At 41.6% G+C, this 15647-nt stretch overlaps 1 protein-coding gene across 1 annotated transcript in view; it reads left to right on the top strand.

The window, feature by feature from the left end:
- Positions 1-15647, top strand: part of LOC126458433 (sialin-like) — a 477095-nt gene that overhangs the window by 446309 nt on the left and 15139 nt on the right. Inside the window, exon 10 of the mRNA XM_050095488.1 lies at positions 8021-8106. Coding sequence (XP_049951445.1) covers positions 8021-8106 — 86 coding nt within the window. The remainder of the gene's footprint in view (positions 1-8020; positions 8107-15647) is intronic.

Raw genomic sequence — 15647 nt, 5'->3', positions numbered from 1 at the left:
GAAAAGATGTTATGTAGACATGTGTCCGGAAACTCTTAATTTCCATGTTAGAACTCATTTTAGTTTCGTCCACCTACGCTCAATGGAGCACGTTATCATGATTTCATACGGGATACTCTACCAGAGTATGTGTCTTTACAAGTACGACACAACATGTGGTTCATGCACGATGGAGCTCCTGCACATTTCAGTCGAAGTGTTCGTATGCTTCTCAACAACAGATTCGGTGACCAATGGATTGGTAGAGGCGGACCAATTCCATGGCCTCCAAGCTCTCCTGACCTCAACCCTCTTGACTTTCATTTATGGGGGCATTTGAAAGCTCTTGTCTACGCAAACCCGGTACCGCATGTAGAGACTCTTCGTGCTCGTGTTATGGACGGCTGTGATACAATACGCCATTCTCAAGGGCTGCATCAGCGATTCCATGCGACGGAGGGTGGATGCATGCATCCTCACTAACGGAAGACATTTTGAACATTTCCTGTAACAAAGTGTTTGAAGTCACGCTGGTACGTTCTGTTGCTGTGTGTATCCATTCCATGATTAACGTTATTTGAAGAGAAGTAATAAAATTAGCTCTAACATGGAAAGTAAGCGTTTCCGGACACATGTCCACATAACATATTTTATTTCTTTGTGTGTGAGAAATGTTTCTTGAAAGTTTGGCCGTACCTTTTTGTAAGGTTGATTGTGAAAATTTACTATTTGATCACGTTGGAGTACATACTGACGAAACTAAAATGATCTCTAACATGGAAATTAAGCGTTTCCGGACACATGTCCACATAATATCTTTTCTTTATTTGTGTGTGAGGAATGTTTCCTGAAAGTTTGGCCGTACCTTTTTGTAACACCCTGTATAGGACGTCGATTTACAACCTGGCGTCAGTTCTCAGTGAGACTCATCAGCATAAGCAGCATTTTCCTGAAGATGGCGAACAATTGGATCGCCGAAATATCGAGTCAAGTTGATTTTAGGATCCGGCAGCAAACCCGAAGAGACTTTCAAGACTTATTACGCCGGGAAAGCCTACGTAATCACAAAGTTCATTATTCTTAGAAAAATTTTATTATTTTCTAAAGGTTATGTATTTCGGTTTGTTTAACCATTGATGTCTCAGTTTTGAGCATGTAAGATCGGCTCAAATTTATATTTTAACGACTTTTTGCAATGTTAAGTATTTAATACATCAGCTTTTAACTATTGTAACGTATATTTCACACAATCAGTCCATCTCTCTCACTCCCCTTCTGCTCGGTTTCACAATGAATCTCACGCTGATATGAGCCTTTCCTACGGTTAATTTTATGTGATCGGTACACTTTAAATCGTTCCACTCTTTCCCAATTGTAGTTAGCTAGCACTGAAACAATGCAAACACAAAGAGTTTTCATAGCGACTGATATGTGTTGAGATAAAACTCAGACTATTCCACGAAAAGAGCAAATCCGCTAGGATATATTTAAATGAGCACGAACACAAAATGATACGATATTCTTTGTTGATCCCCACTGCGCCTTTCGGATACTAAAGAGCTGAAGCATAAATGGAAGTTCTACATGTTTCTCGTCTTGATTGTTAGAGAACGACACAAAGCATTGCAAACAGTAATTTTCTCCTGGCGATAAGGATGGTGATGGCTATCGAAGCATCAGGAATGATAGTGGAAGTGGTCCGATTTTTAAATACTTTATGCAGACATACTGTGACAAAAGAGGTTTTTGTGTGGTGTATTTCACTGTAACATTGTTTCGACAAACTAAAACCAGAGACACAATACGCATTTTCTTATTCACGCACTGTCTCGCAAGCGAAAGAAAGGCGTATCAGATGCGGGAGAAAAGTTGATTTGGCCTTGAATCGAGAACGAAATCAACTGCAATATTGTACAGGGAAACGTCTTGGTATTTGCTCGATGTTTTTTAGGGACAGTGTGATTAAGAAGCCACGTCTCTCATATACAACAATTCCAGAACCCCAACAGCTGCACGATCTATCTTCGTTCACATTTGAGACAACCCTAAGAAAATGCCGTCTGTGCTAGTCTGCATCTTATATCCTTCTTGCTTCGTCTCTCATTTACTTTACTTCCAAGGTAGAAGAATGTGTAGTCCAAGCACGGACGAGGACGAGAGGTTGCCCTAAACCTCATACCGCCCCTTCTATCTCCCCCACCCCCTACATAGCCCTCTTTTACGAGAACCGTTGGCAGGATGAAGGTGACTAGTCTTCAATCATCATACAGAGGTACAGTCAAATCTAAGCTGTTAGGTTCACAACCTGACCTAGAAAATCAAAGTTCAAATTGCATGCATCTCCCATTTAATAAATTCTTCAGTACCACGACCATTACTATTTTTTTATAAGATAAAGTCTTACAGTTTCTTGGTCTCAAAGAGTTATTTTAGACTATTATCTGTTCATCAGCTCAAACATCACAATAAGTTGTCTCACTAGAAACTCCACCTGAACAACTATGTTGTACAGTGACGCCACTGGCCGTCGTGGGGTGAAAACAAAGAAAAGTACTGCAAAATAGCAACTGATTTAATTTTTTAAAAGTTTTTTCATCATTCTTCTACACTCAGATTTCGCTAACACAATTTTAATTATTTTGAATGTTGAAATTAGAATTCCATAATGATTCTACTAAAATTTCAGGTGCATAATTTGGTCATTGATAACAACGCCACGCATGACGGTATAATTTACGAATGTTTGCATAAAAGTATGAAAATTTATAACTGAAATTAATTTCTACGCACCTCATCCTACGATTGCACACACATCTTAGAAACATACTACTAAATGTTTTTCACACAAATCTGCCTAATTTATACATCCTTAACCGAGTGTTTAAAATTGAAAAAAACTGAATTAGAAAGGTAGAATCATATCCATGGATGAAATATGCGATACTTCGCGTCTCGAAAACGATAAATAAATTGTTGGATACCAATGACTATAATATATCTACATCTACAATTACATAATTGATCTGCGATTCACAATTAAGTGTCTGGTAGCGGGTTCATCGGACCACCTTGAAGCTATTTCTCTACCATTCCATTCTCGAAGAGACCACGTGAAAAACGATCACTTAAATCTTTACGTGCGAGCTCTGATTTCTCTTATTTTATGATGATCATCACCTCTCCTTATACTGGTGGGCGCCAACAAAATCTGTTCACACTCTGAGGAGAAGGATGCTGACTGAAATCTCATAGCAAGATCCCGTCGCATACGAAAAACGCCTTTGTTTTAATGATTGCCACCCCAATCCGCGTATCATATCCGTAGCACCCTCTCCCCCATTTTGTGATAATACAAGATGAGCTGCCCTTCTTTGGACTTTTTCGATGTCCTCCATCAACCCTATCTGACACGGATGCCACACTGCACAGCAGTATTCCAGAAGAGGGCGGACAAGCATAGTGTAAGCAATCTCATTAGCAGACCTGCTGCGTTTTTTAAGTGTTTTGCCAATATATCGCCGTCTTTAATTTGCTTTCACCACAACATTTTCTATGTGATCGTTCCAGTTTTATTCATAACTGTAATCCCTAATCAATTTTATTTATTAATTTATTCTAAGCGTTTTCTTGATTTACAGCCTTTAGATTTGTGTGACTTATCGTGTAACCAAAATGTAACGGATTTCTTTTACTAGTCATGTGGACGACTTCACACTTGTCATTATTTAGAGTCAAATGCCATTTTTCGTCCCATACAGATATCTTGTCTATATCGTTTTGCAATTAGTTTTGATCATATGATGACTTTACAAACGGCAAATGGCAGCATCATCAACAAACAATCTAAGACGACTGCTTAGATCGTCGTCTAAGCCGTTTATTTAGATCAGTAACATCATAGGACCAGTTATTACTTCTGTTTTACTCGATGACTACCGTCAATTACTAGATCAGTGACCTTTCTGACAAGAAATCAAGAATCAAGTAGAACAACGAAGATTATAATCCCCAGGCACGTAATTTGATTAAAACTCGCTTGTGAAGAAAGATGTCAAAAGCCTTCTGGAAATATAAAAATATAGAATCAATTTGACATACCCCGCCGACAGGATTCATTACTTCGTGAGAATAAAGAGCTAGTTGTGCTTCACAAGAACGATATTTCCTAAATCTGAGCTGACTATTTGTTAATAAATTGTTTTCTGTGAGATAATTCATAATTTCTGAGCACAGTATGTTTTCCAGAAGCGTACCGCAAATCGATGTTAGAGATGTGGGTCTGTAATTCAGTGGATTATTCCTAATTCCTTACCCGAGTGTAGGTGTGCCTTCTGCGACTTTCCAGTCTTCAGATACGGATCTTTCGACGAGCAAGCCTTTTTATATAATTGCAAAGTATGTGGGTACTGTGTCAGCATACTCTGAAAGGAGCCTTATTCGTATGCAGTCTGGACCGGAGGCCGCGCCTGTATTGAGAGATTGAAGCTGCTTCGCTGCAACTACTTCTAAGTTACTCATGTTGGCAACTGTTCTGGTTCTACTTCTGGAATATTTACTTCGTCTTGTTTGGTGAACGGATTTCGGAAAACTGTTTTGTAACTCTGCTTTAGTAGCACTGTCATCATCAGTGATATCGCCATAGGAATATATAAAAAAGGGAGGAAGGATTATCTGTTCAGCAAGAGTAATAGAAGGCAGATTTCAGACTACCTAACAGATCAAAACGAAAATTTCTGTTCCGACACTGACAATGTTGAGTGTTTATGGAAAAGTTCAAGGCAATCGTCAAATGCGTTTAAGACAGGTATGTGCCGAGTAAAACTGTGAGGGACGGGAAAAACCCACCGTGGTTCAACAACAAAGTTAGGAAACTACTGCGAAAGCAAAGAGAGTTTCACTGCAAGTTTAAACGCAGCCAAAACCTCTCAGACAAACAGAAGCTAAACGATGTCAAAGTTAGCATGCGCCGTGTACTGAACGGTGGCCTATATAGGACGTCGATTTGCAACCTGGCGTCAGTTCTCAGCGGGACTCATCAGCATAAGCAGCATTTTCCTGAAGATGGCGAACAGTTGGATCGCCGAAATATCGAGTCAAGTTGATTTTAGAATCCGGCAGCAAACCCGAAGAGACTTTCAAGAATAATGAAAATTTCGAAAATTAAATTTTGAAAAATGTATAATACGAAATACAGAATTCATAATCAGCTCATTGCCTTAAAGATAAGGACTTGCCTTTCGTTACTGCAAAATAACCTTACCTATAAAAACAGCTAGGGCACTATCTTTATTACACACTTTAAAAAATACTTTATCAAGGTCGTAAGTACGATTCAACAATATAATCTTCAGGCAAGGAAAGGTTACTTTAGGCTGCACTGTATCTGTTGACACAACGGAATTAAGTAGAGTTACATTCAACAGCAATCGACCCGAAACACATTGGCGGAAAAAAATTAGTGCACCGTGAAAGACGATTTCGATTTTGATCCAATGACGGCATATGCCAAATGAGGAACAGCAGATGCACTGATAATGGTTTCACCGTCGTGTGCCAACAGATAGCGTAGTGACATAACTACCAGAGCGCCATCTGTGTCTACCCTTTAACTGGGACTACTCGCCCCCAGAAGGCTCAGTGTGGTATAAAACGTGGGAAGTATGCAACGCATACATACTCTGTCTTCCTACTGCCACCTAAGCGAATTTGGAATGGGTCAAATTGTGGCCTTCCGAGTTGTGCGACAGTGCTTTCGGGGAACTGCCACACAAATTGGACGTGCTGCGTCGGTTGGGCAACGATGCCGGTATCAGAGATCACGCGAACATTCTCACTTCCATAGACGAGTTTCTGGACGTCCATGTAGCATAAACGCCCGCCAGGATCATCGTTTTGTAAGGGCAGCAATGGCAGATCTAACAGCTGCCACAGCACAGATAAGAGGATTTGTGTGCCCCGAGGTGTCAACACGAATGTTGCGAACCGGTTAATAGTAACTGAACTATGGGCAAGCACACCCCTAGTCCGTCTTCCACTCACACCACAGCACTGAGGTGCACGGTTCGACTGATGCCGTCAGAGGATCGCTTGCAGGATGGAATGGCGCTCCGTGGTCTTAAGCGATGAAAGCAGATTCTGCCTGCACGCAATTGATGGTCGTTTCCGGGTACGACGTAGACCTGGTGAGCGCTGTCTCGTAGAGTGCATTTGTTCACCCACACTGGCTCCACCCTAGGCGTTATGGTGTGGCATGCGATAAGCTACAAGTTCACCTTGAGTGTTTATGGATAGGACGCTAACCAGCGCTCGGTACACGCAGAATGTTGTTACACCGGTTATTTTGTCGTTCTTGCAAGAGGAAGGTCATGTGTTGTTCCAACAGGAAAATGCTACACACGCTGTCCATGGAACTCAATGCGCTCTGCAAAAAGTGCAGCAACTTACATGGCCAGCACGATCTCCGGACTTGTGGGACATTAAGGGACGAGAAGTGACTCTAGCGACTCGTCAACCAACGACTCTTCCAGAACTACGTGAACAGATTGAACGAGCTTACCATAGCATATACCAGGACAATATTTGCCATCTGTACGATCGACTGGATGCCAGAGTCACGCCTGTATTGCCGCCAGTGGAGGTTACACCACGTACTAATATGAGTATTTCAGCATGGGTCGATACGTGGTACCTCAGAACGATCTATAAATGTAATCATTTCATGTACTCCATATGCCCTGTTTCAACAATAAATCTTGATTGAACTGAAAAATCTAAAAGAGTGTTCCAATTTTTTCCCGGCAGCGTGTATGTAAACGGTACGAGAGGGACTCAGTATCATTCTACAGCCGCATCGCCGGCACGTCTAAGTTCGCAGTGTCAAATAGTCCAGTGCCCCTCGCATCAATGCTGTCATGGCTGTGCTGGTTGCCGTCCAGTCGAACTCCCGCGGAAGAAAGCTCTTCGGGCTGTGCGGGTTCGCCCACCTCGGCCAGAGAGCGAACAACATCGCTGTCTATAAAGACTGTCTCACTCACCATCGCTCCCGGGAAGTTCTAAAATGGTTCAAATGGGTCTGAGCACTATGGGACTTAACTTCTGATGTCATCAGTCCCCTAGAACTAACCTAAAGACATCACACACATCCATGGCCGAGGCAGTATTCGAACCTGCGACCGTAGTGGTCGCGCGGTTCCAGACTGTAGCGACTAGAACCGCTCGGTCACCCCGGCTGGCGGGGAAGTTCTAACTGAACTATAACAGCGCAATTTGGAAGTATTCTTTTGAAGAGCAGTCCATCAACGAAGCAGTTCGATTCATTATTGTTCTACAGTGTGGGGCCGTTATTAGATAGGATTGATGCAGAGTATAGAGAGGATCCGAAGAAAAGAGACACGTTTCGCCACAGGTTAGTGTAATAAGCTCGAAAGCGTCGCTGAGATGCTTATCCAACTCTAGTGGCAGACGCTAAAAGAAAATCGTTGAACATCACGAAGTGGCTTACTATTAAAATTCTGAGAGTGTACGTTCCTAGAAGATTCAAACATATATTTGCGTCCTCACGTAAGGATCACAAAAGTAAAATTAGAGAGATATTGGAGTTCAGAGCGACGCTTACTAACAATCAATCTTTCCATCCACCATTCGTGAATGGAATGGGAAAAGCGCGGGGGGGGGGGTCCTGAATGACAGTGGCATCTTAGTAGTCTCCCGTCACACACCGTAAGTTGTCTTGCAGAGCCGAGGTGAAATGTACGAGTAGAACGAAGTTGCTGACTGGCAAAGACACTTCAAGCAACGTGTCGTTAAACGTAAAGCGTGGAAAAGTAGAACGCAAAGTCGATTCTTAAGACTTACATCCCATTTTTAACATTTTTGATTAGTGTCTTATAGATTGGTAATAAGAAGTCTGAAAACTTTGAGTGCCTATCATGAGTAGTGTGTACTGTATATCCGCATAGTGCACCGACCTACATAAATGTATTTACATGCTCTCAGTGATTTTTTGACAGGAAGTCCCACGTGCCACGCGCTTTTGTTGCAGGGACTGTGATGGCAATCATCAGCCTGCTGTCCATGTGCTCCGGCTTCCTCGTGCCCACCGTCGTCAGCTGCTTCGTCTCCGACCAGGTGCGTGCCATTTGCTGACGACCATCTGCTGTCAGTAAATGTGGTGCCTGTTACTTCGAACATGTCCAGAAGAACAGACACCATTTCTGATGCTGCAGCCATTATGAATCAAGACAAAGAGGAATTAAAGACAACAGCTGTCTGTGGGCTTGATTTAAATCAATGGGGAATTCCTGAAAATTTGTGCCAGACCGAGATTCGAACGTGGGTCTCCTGCTTAATAGGCAAATGCGCTGACTTCTACGCCATCTGGACACAGAGTCCCATCAGACCTAAATTGTCTACTTATGCACATACCATTTATGTAATATCACTTGCTCATTATCCTCATTACTTGGGATATTTCGTCGATTCCTGTAAGAATTCGAGCTTGCTGTGCATCTGTCCTGTAGGCATCCTATTGTAGGTGTTGTGTCTAGACAAGACAGCCTAGACACAATGAGAGGAAGCCGAAAGGCACGCGCTAAGCTAAAGCAGGATGGCGTGAGGTCTGAAACAGGATACGTAATGAATGCTATAAAGAAAAGTACGTAGCTTCTGGAATACTTAACTTTAATCCATCCTTGGTACATCGCTATTGACGATATAAGTGAGACTCTTTAGATACATGCAATGTTACTAATGGCGCCTTGCTAGGTCGTAGCCATTGACTTAGCTGAAGGCTATTCTAACTATCTGCTCTGCAAATGAGCGAGGCTTCGTCAGTGTAGTCGCTAGCAAAGTCGTCCGTACAACTGGGGCGAGTGCTATCCCGTATCTCGAGACCTGCCTTGTGGTGGCGCTCGGTCTGCGATCACACAGTGGCGACACGCGGGTCCGACATGTACTAATGGACCGCGGCCGATTTAAAACTACCACCTAGCAAGTGTGGTGTCTGGTGGTGACACCACAGTAGGAATCGGAGAAATGCCGCGAGTAATGAGGATAATGGGCAAGAGGCAGTACATGAGTAGTGTGTGGATAAGTTTTGAATTTGGATCTAACGGAAGGTTTGCTAGGTCAGTCCAAGCAGTTGCGATGACCACTTTACCCGGATGGCGTAGTGATCAGAGTATCTGCGTAGTGAGCAGGAGGTCCTTGTTCGAATCCTGTTTCAGCACAAATTTTCAGCTTTCTCCGTTGATTTAGATCAACGCCCTCTAGCCGCTAACGTCTTCAGTTCCCCTGTGCCTTGACATGTGTTTCTTATTGTAACCACATTTCACAGTAAGCTAAAAATTTACTCTTGTGTCAATGTCAAGATAATTCGACACATTCGCACGGTTACCCCCGTCAGAGGTTCGAGTCCTTCCCTGGGCATGAGTGTGTGTGTTGTACTTAGCGTAAGTTAGTTTAAGTTAGTTAAATTAGTGTGTAAGCCTTGGAACCGATGACTTCAGCAATTTGGTCCCATAGAACCTTACCACAAATTTCCAAATTTTCCGTTCGACACGGATTACTATTTAAATTAGACGAAGATGGAAGAATCAGCACTTCCTCTGTGGAGGGAACGATGCCGTTACTCGCTTGATTTTAGGGAAATCACAACTACATTGAAATAAAGTACGTTGTGATTTTGTAGCAAGTGAACTGCACTTTTGTTGCTAAAGTTACCAGCATGGGCGTCATCATAAATAAGTGTATTGCATCCTTGCGTTAGTTATAGAATCTCGTATGCCTAGTATCGTAAATATACAGTCACTAATAAACAACAAAATAACAAGGAGTACCGAGAAAGAACTTTAGAAAGCAAATATACTGTGCAAGTAAAATTTTGGTTAATAGTAAAACACATGTAAGAAAAACATTTTAACTATGGTGATCGTAAACATCCATTATGATTATGATAAAGAGTTGAAAAATAAAATGAACATGTTGAAGGCAGAATGTAAGATAATCAACAAGCGTATGAAATATAAAACACATTTCATCGAGTTATGCATAAATTTCGGTTATTTCCGCCAGTACGGCGAACCTAGTATCTTGTTGCACCTGATTCAGAAAATAATGTTCCTTTAACACCATCTCACGTTGGGTCCGTAGTGGCTCGAAAACTACTTAATGGTACCATAATTCAATTCAGACTCAACAAGCGACTGGTTGTATGTCATACGTACATAAACCACCAATGTAACAATTTGTTTTCAAACAAGACGAACGGCACGTGATGTTGACATTTGCACTGTTGTGTAGATATTTTCATTGCAGTTGAGATACAAAGATAAATGGGAATAAGAAATCAAACGAAACGCTAATACTCTGTGACGAGCCACAGGAACCCAATGTCCCTTACAGGAAAATATTCAGAAAATATTCCAGAGCAACCTCCGAGCCAATGGTGACGGCGTTTTTATTTGTTGTAAATAATATCTGTTTTGGTCACTGCAGATTCTGAAGATGAAACAACGTGGGTGAAAGTAACATTGGAAGGTAGCACCGGAGCCCTAGTGGCTGAACACCTCGGACAAATGTAGGAGAATGAAGCTGGTAAACATTCTTATTATGCTATACCGCAGCAGTGGGAATCTCAGTTTGCCAGCTGTAGCTGAGAGAGTGATGTACATTTTATTCTCCAAAAAAGGTCATCGTGTTTTAGAATTATGCAGACGTTTTATGTCAGTGCGTTGTTACGGTTTTGTGTTTGATAATGGGATGTCATGCAAAAACAAGTGGAGAAAATAAAGCAAAGTGAATCTGTGTGTGTTCCATTTACTCTCAGAATAATTAAATCTATCGTATCCCGCATAAATAAGATTATTGTGCGATTACGCCGTTAATTACTATTGGAAATATATAGGAGCGTTTATCGGAGTGACCTAAGGTAAAAGGAACATAAAAACCTATAAGATGGCCAGGCTGAGAAGCTTGAAGAAATTCTGAGTCAACGAACTCACTCACTAAAACCATTGTCAAGAAAAACTTCTTTGTATCAGTTCACGAACACTATTCGTCCTTCTGAGACGGTTACCAGGAAGAATTAATAGAGAGGACCGAGAAGATTCAAACAATAGCGGCACATTTTGTCTTTAGCCTAGTTCGGAAGCGCGAGAGTGTTGCAGAGATCCTCATCAAACTCTAGTGGCAGATGCTGCAAGAGAGGCGTTGTGCATTGCGAGCAGGTTTATTGTTAAAGGGTCGAGAGCGTAGGGTGCACCAAATGTAATGATCACGGTGTCAAAATGAGAGAAATTCGAGTTCGTGTGAAGGCTTATCGACTGCACCATTCGCGAAAGGAAATAAACAATGGGAAGTGGCAGTGGAGATGGTACTGGAGGCACCTTAAGCCACGTACCGTTATGTGGATTCCAGAGTGTGGATGCAGTTGTGGACAGAAAACTCTACAGAGTTCTACAACACTTAAAAGATTTCTGTACGAAATCATTAGTACATCTTATATTTTTAGGTATGGATTTGCGTAAGAAGCTTGTGAAAATATGAATTTCGAGGGGAGTATTTTATGAAACGCTGACCATAGGAACGTCCGAGAATAACAAAACGGTAGCACTAGAAATTTCGTGTTACAGAAGGTTGCCAAAACCTAAGTGGATATAAAAACTAATTTAGTGTGAAGTGGGGAGGCAGTAGAGAGAAGAGGAACGTAGTGAGGAGATTGGATTTGTCTGTGGGACGTGTCTTAGCGCATTCAGAAATAGTTTTCATACTGGACACTGTAATGGGGAGCTAAAAACTGCAGAATCAAAGAAATAGTACATTTTATAAAACATATGATAGAGAACTGTCGGTATAGAAAATCTGCAGGGATGGGAAGGTCGAAAGTAGAATGACATAATTAGTTTTAGAGTAGAGTATAGAGTAGCGTATGTGCTTTTAGCGTTTCATTTTGATACAAGAAGTGCCAAGAATATTATTTTTCCGTTAAATCACTTAAATAAATTTCGACTTTTAGCATTTACCTTCTTTTACATTTCGGAGTTCCTGGAATCCCTTGCAGATATGGGGCTAGGTATATATTCAAAAATTTATGAAACACCAAACGTACCACCGTATTTCACGAGGGAATGTTCATCGTTCCACCGAAAAAGATATTTGTGGCTAAACTTAAAAACTGTCGGACAGACTGACCCTCTATGCTCGTAAACTATCGTCTATAATAATATCAAAAGGAAAGAAAGTAATTTTGAGCAGCTGTTGTATGACAATTGGTTTCAGCAAATATGTAGGTGCCAGAGAAGCAATTCCAGAGCTGCCCCTAGTAACAGGAAGCAAAACTCTGGAATCTTTCATATAATTGAAGACTTTGACACTTTATGGTGCAGTAGGATATCATATATCTTTAGAGGAATTGGGATAAAATACAGACACGGTTGGGTTATTAAACAGGAGTAATAAAGAGGAAAAATGAAGAAAGGAATAGGTGTTATTTAACATAATATCGCCAAATATAGAGTTGTAGAAGCGAAGGACTTTTCCTAGGAGTGAGAATATACTGCGTATCATGACAAAAGATTGCAAAAAGTAGCCTGGCATAGGTAAGGAAAGCCTTCTTCAATTAAAAAATCTTGCTGGTATTACATATTGACACGAATCGAGGGAAGAAGTTACTAAAGCGTGCGTGCGGAGGACAATATTCTATATGGAAGTAAAATCTTCGGAACAGGAAGCGTTTCAGAAATACAGTGCTGTAGAGGAATGCTAAAGAAGAGTAAATTTATTGGCACTTGTGCTATAGCGTCCAGGACAGCGGCAGATTAGGCGCACGGGAAAGGACAATCGTGGAGCGTAATGGGTATGACACATTAGTTGAAATGAAAAGATACACAGGACATACGAAGATACGGAGCGTGCTATGAAGTTGAAAGACTGATAAGAAAAACGTTACGAATTTCATGTGTACAAATACATTACGAACAGTTATTCGAACAGCTTCTATAGTCTGTTCCAACAGATCTCATCGGTTTGGCAGCTGTTCCGTGCGCTGATGAAGGAACTTGCGCGCCCTCGGTTAATCTGCGCCTCCGTAGGTCCCGGGGGATGCTAATTACAAAGCTCCGGAGTTAAGCACCACAGGTAGTAACGGCATGTTAGCTGGTATTAAGCGGCGATTAGTTAATTAGCAGCAATTAACGCTCAGGCCGTTAGTGCACCCCGCAGCTGACTTGCGGTTCGATGACTAGGAAATTATGATAGCAAGACTTCACTCGTTAATATCGAATATCTAATGTAAAATGTTTTCCCACGATAATAACACAAACGTGCATGCTCAGTGAACCATTAAAGCCTGGCACATAGCGTGTGAATAATGTTGCACTCCAGTCAGAGGTGTTTTCGACTGAAATAATAAAAAAATATCTTTTAAAATGCTATGTATTGTTTTAAGTAAGGCAACATGTTACTTCAAATATATACAGTACACTGTCATTTGATACGAGTTTTAGAAAATCCAGGAAATAAGAAAGTTAAGTTTAACCTCACTAAAAATAAGTTCCGAGGCAAGCTGCTACAGCCATGAAAGCGCTTGTTAGTGCACGGCCCAGTCACATTAACATGACCACCGCCTATGTTCGACATCATTATGCAAAAGCCACTCACGGACGGCAGATGGCAGCACTGGCACTGGAGGGTAAGTAAAGAGTGTCGGGGGGACGCGGACAATGGTGCAGTCGTTGTCGTAATGTCGAAGCGGACAGATTCATCCGAAGTGCAAAAGAGCGTGATCATCGGGCCATTTCCGAAATGGCTAAGTTTGTAAACTGCCTTGCGCGCCCCCGTAATGACAGTAGACCATGCATGGTGTGACGTCCCCTCTCCGCCGCGTACTGGCTTTGTCGACGCCGTGGAGCTGTTACTGCTACAGCTCGGTCGGTGGAGTCGAGACGCGATGCGCGATGATGGATGTCTCCGTCGGTTAACGAGAGACGAGATCTGAAAAAGCTCTTAAAAAATCGTTCCTCGCGTAATGATTAAAGTTTGATTGCGAGTCCGCACAGTTTCCTTATTAATGCGAACTGCGTACTCTGATTGTCTCTTATGGTTTGAAGCTGAATTATTATATGCCCGGTTAACACTTTACTGCAGTAATTGATGAATCTTCCCTCATGCGCATCGTCCACATCACCAAAAGCGAGGATAAAGTTCAATTGCAGATCGTATTGGTCGTTGTTTGTTCGTTGCAAAGTAAAATTGTTCGCTCTATATGACGCGAGATCCACAGATACTCTTTAATAATGTCTTAATTACCTTGCGTCGTAATATTATGGATGTCCAAACCTTCCTTGTCACAACTAACAGTCCACGAATTTACTTCCAAGTTAAAACTGTTCAGTAACTTTTGATGAGCAATTACCAAATATTCATAGAATGATGGAGGTGACATGTTGAATTTCCACTTTTGATGAACAATTTTATTGTTCGCTTTCGCTAAATACTTTATAAACATCACGCCACACGCGCACACGGTTAATTAGCACTGGCAGTTCTGTTAGTTTCAAGTATCGTGACAATTACAACAGCTTTAACCGTTGGCGTAATTGTATCTTCTTCATGTATTCGTGTCAATGTCAGCTACTCGAGACTAAACGTGTATTATAGACTTTTGAAACTTTGGACATTCCTTTGTATAAGTTCACTTATATGAATGATGAGTCCAATATTGCCTACTTCCGTTAATAAAGTCCAATAACTCGGTATACACACTCAGCATACTATCTCGGTTCAAGTCTCTAGTCCGAATATGAGTTCACAAAATTCATGTGTCTACGTCACGCAACAACGACTTTTGAAAGTAAAACAATCTCGTCGCGCTCCGTTCGCTCAACTATGGCAAGAGCTGCTCTCGTATGACTTGATAGCACGATAGCTAGGAAGCGACGTAGTTTTCTCGTGAATGAGTATTGTAGACGGATTGAATTTCTTCGTTGCGTTTACAACTCGCTTCCACATAAAAGTTATCTCTGACCGTCAGTTCTTTGCAATTAACTTTCATGGTATTAATTTGCAGTTATTACTTAGATTGACATTGTAATTCTATCAGAGACAGCAAAGGACTTGGAAGAGCAGTTGAACGGAATGGACAGTGTCTTGAAAGGAGGGTATAAGATGAACATCAACAAAAGTAAAACGAGGATAATGGAATGTAGTCGAATTAAGTCGGGTGATGCTGAAGGAATGAGACACTTAAACTAGTAAAGGAGTTTAGCTATTTGGGGAGCAAAATAACTGATGATGGTCGAAGTAGAGAGGATATAAAATGTAGACTGGCAATGGCAAGGAAAACGTTTCTGAAGAAGAGAAATTTGTTAACATCGAGTATAGATTTAAGTGTCAGGAAGTAGTTTCTGAAAGTATTTGTATGGAGCGTAGCCATGTATGGAAGTGCAACATGGATCGGTTGGTAGGACATGTTCTGAGGCATCAAGGGATCACCAATTTAGTATTGGAGGGCAGCGTGGAGGGTAGAAATCGTAGAGGGAGACCAAGAGATGAATACACTAAACAGAATGAGCAGGATGTAGGTTGCAGTAGGTATTGGGAGATGAAGAAGCTTGCACAGGATAGTGTAGCATGGAGAGCTGCATCAAACCAGTCTCAGGACTGAAGACCAC

Source organism: Schistocerca serialis, chromosome 2 (genome assembly GCF_023864345.2).
Source record: "Schistocerca serialis cubense isolate TAMUIC-IGC-003099 chromosome 2, iqSchSeri2.2, whole genome shotgun sequence".
Taxonomy (NCBI): Eukaryota; Metazoa; Arthropoda; class Insecta; order Orthoptera; family Acrididae; genus Schistocerca; species Schistocerca serialis.
The sequence above is the reverse complement of the archived record's forward strand: the minus strand, read 5'-3'. Positions and strand labels throughout refer to the sequence as shown.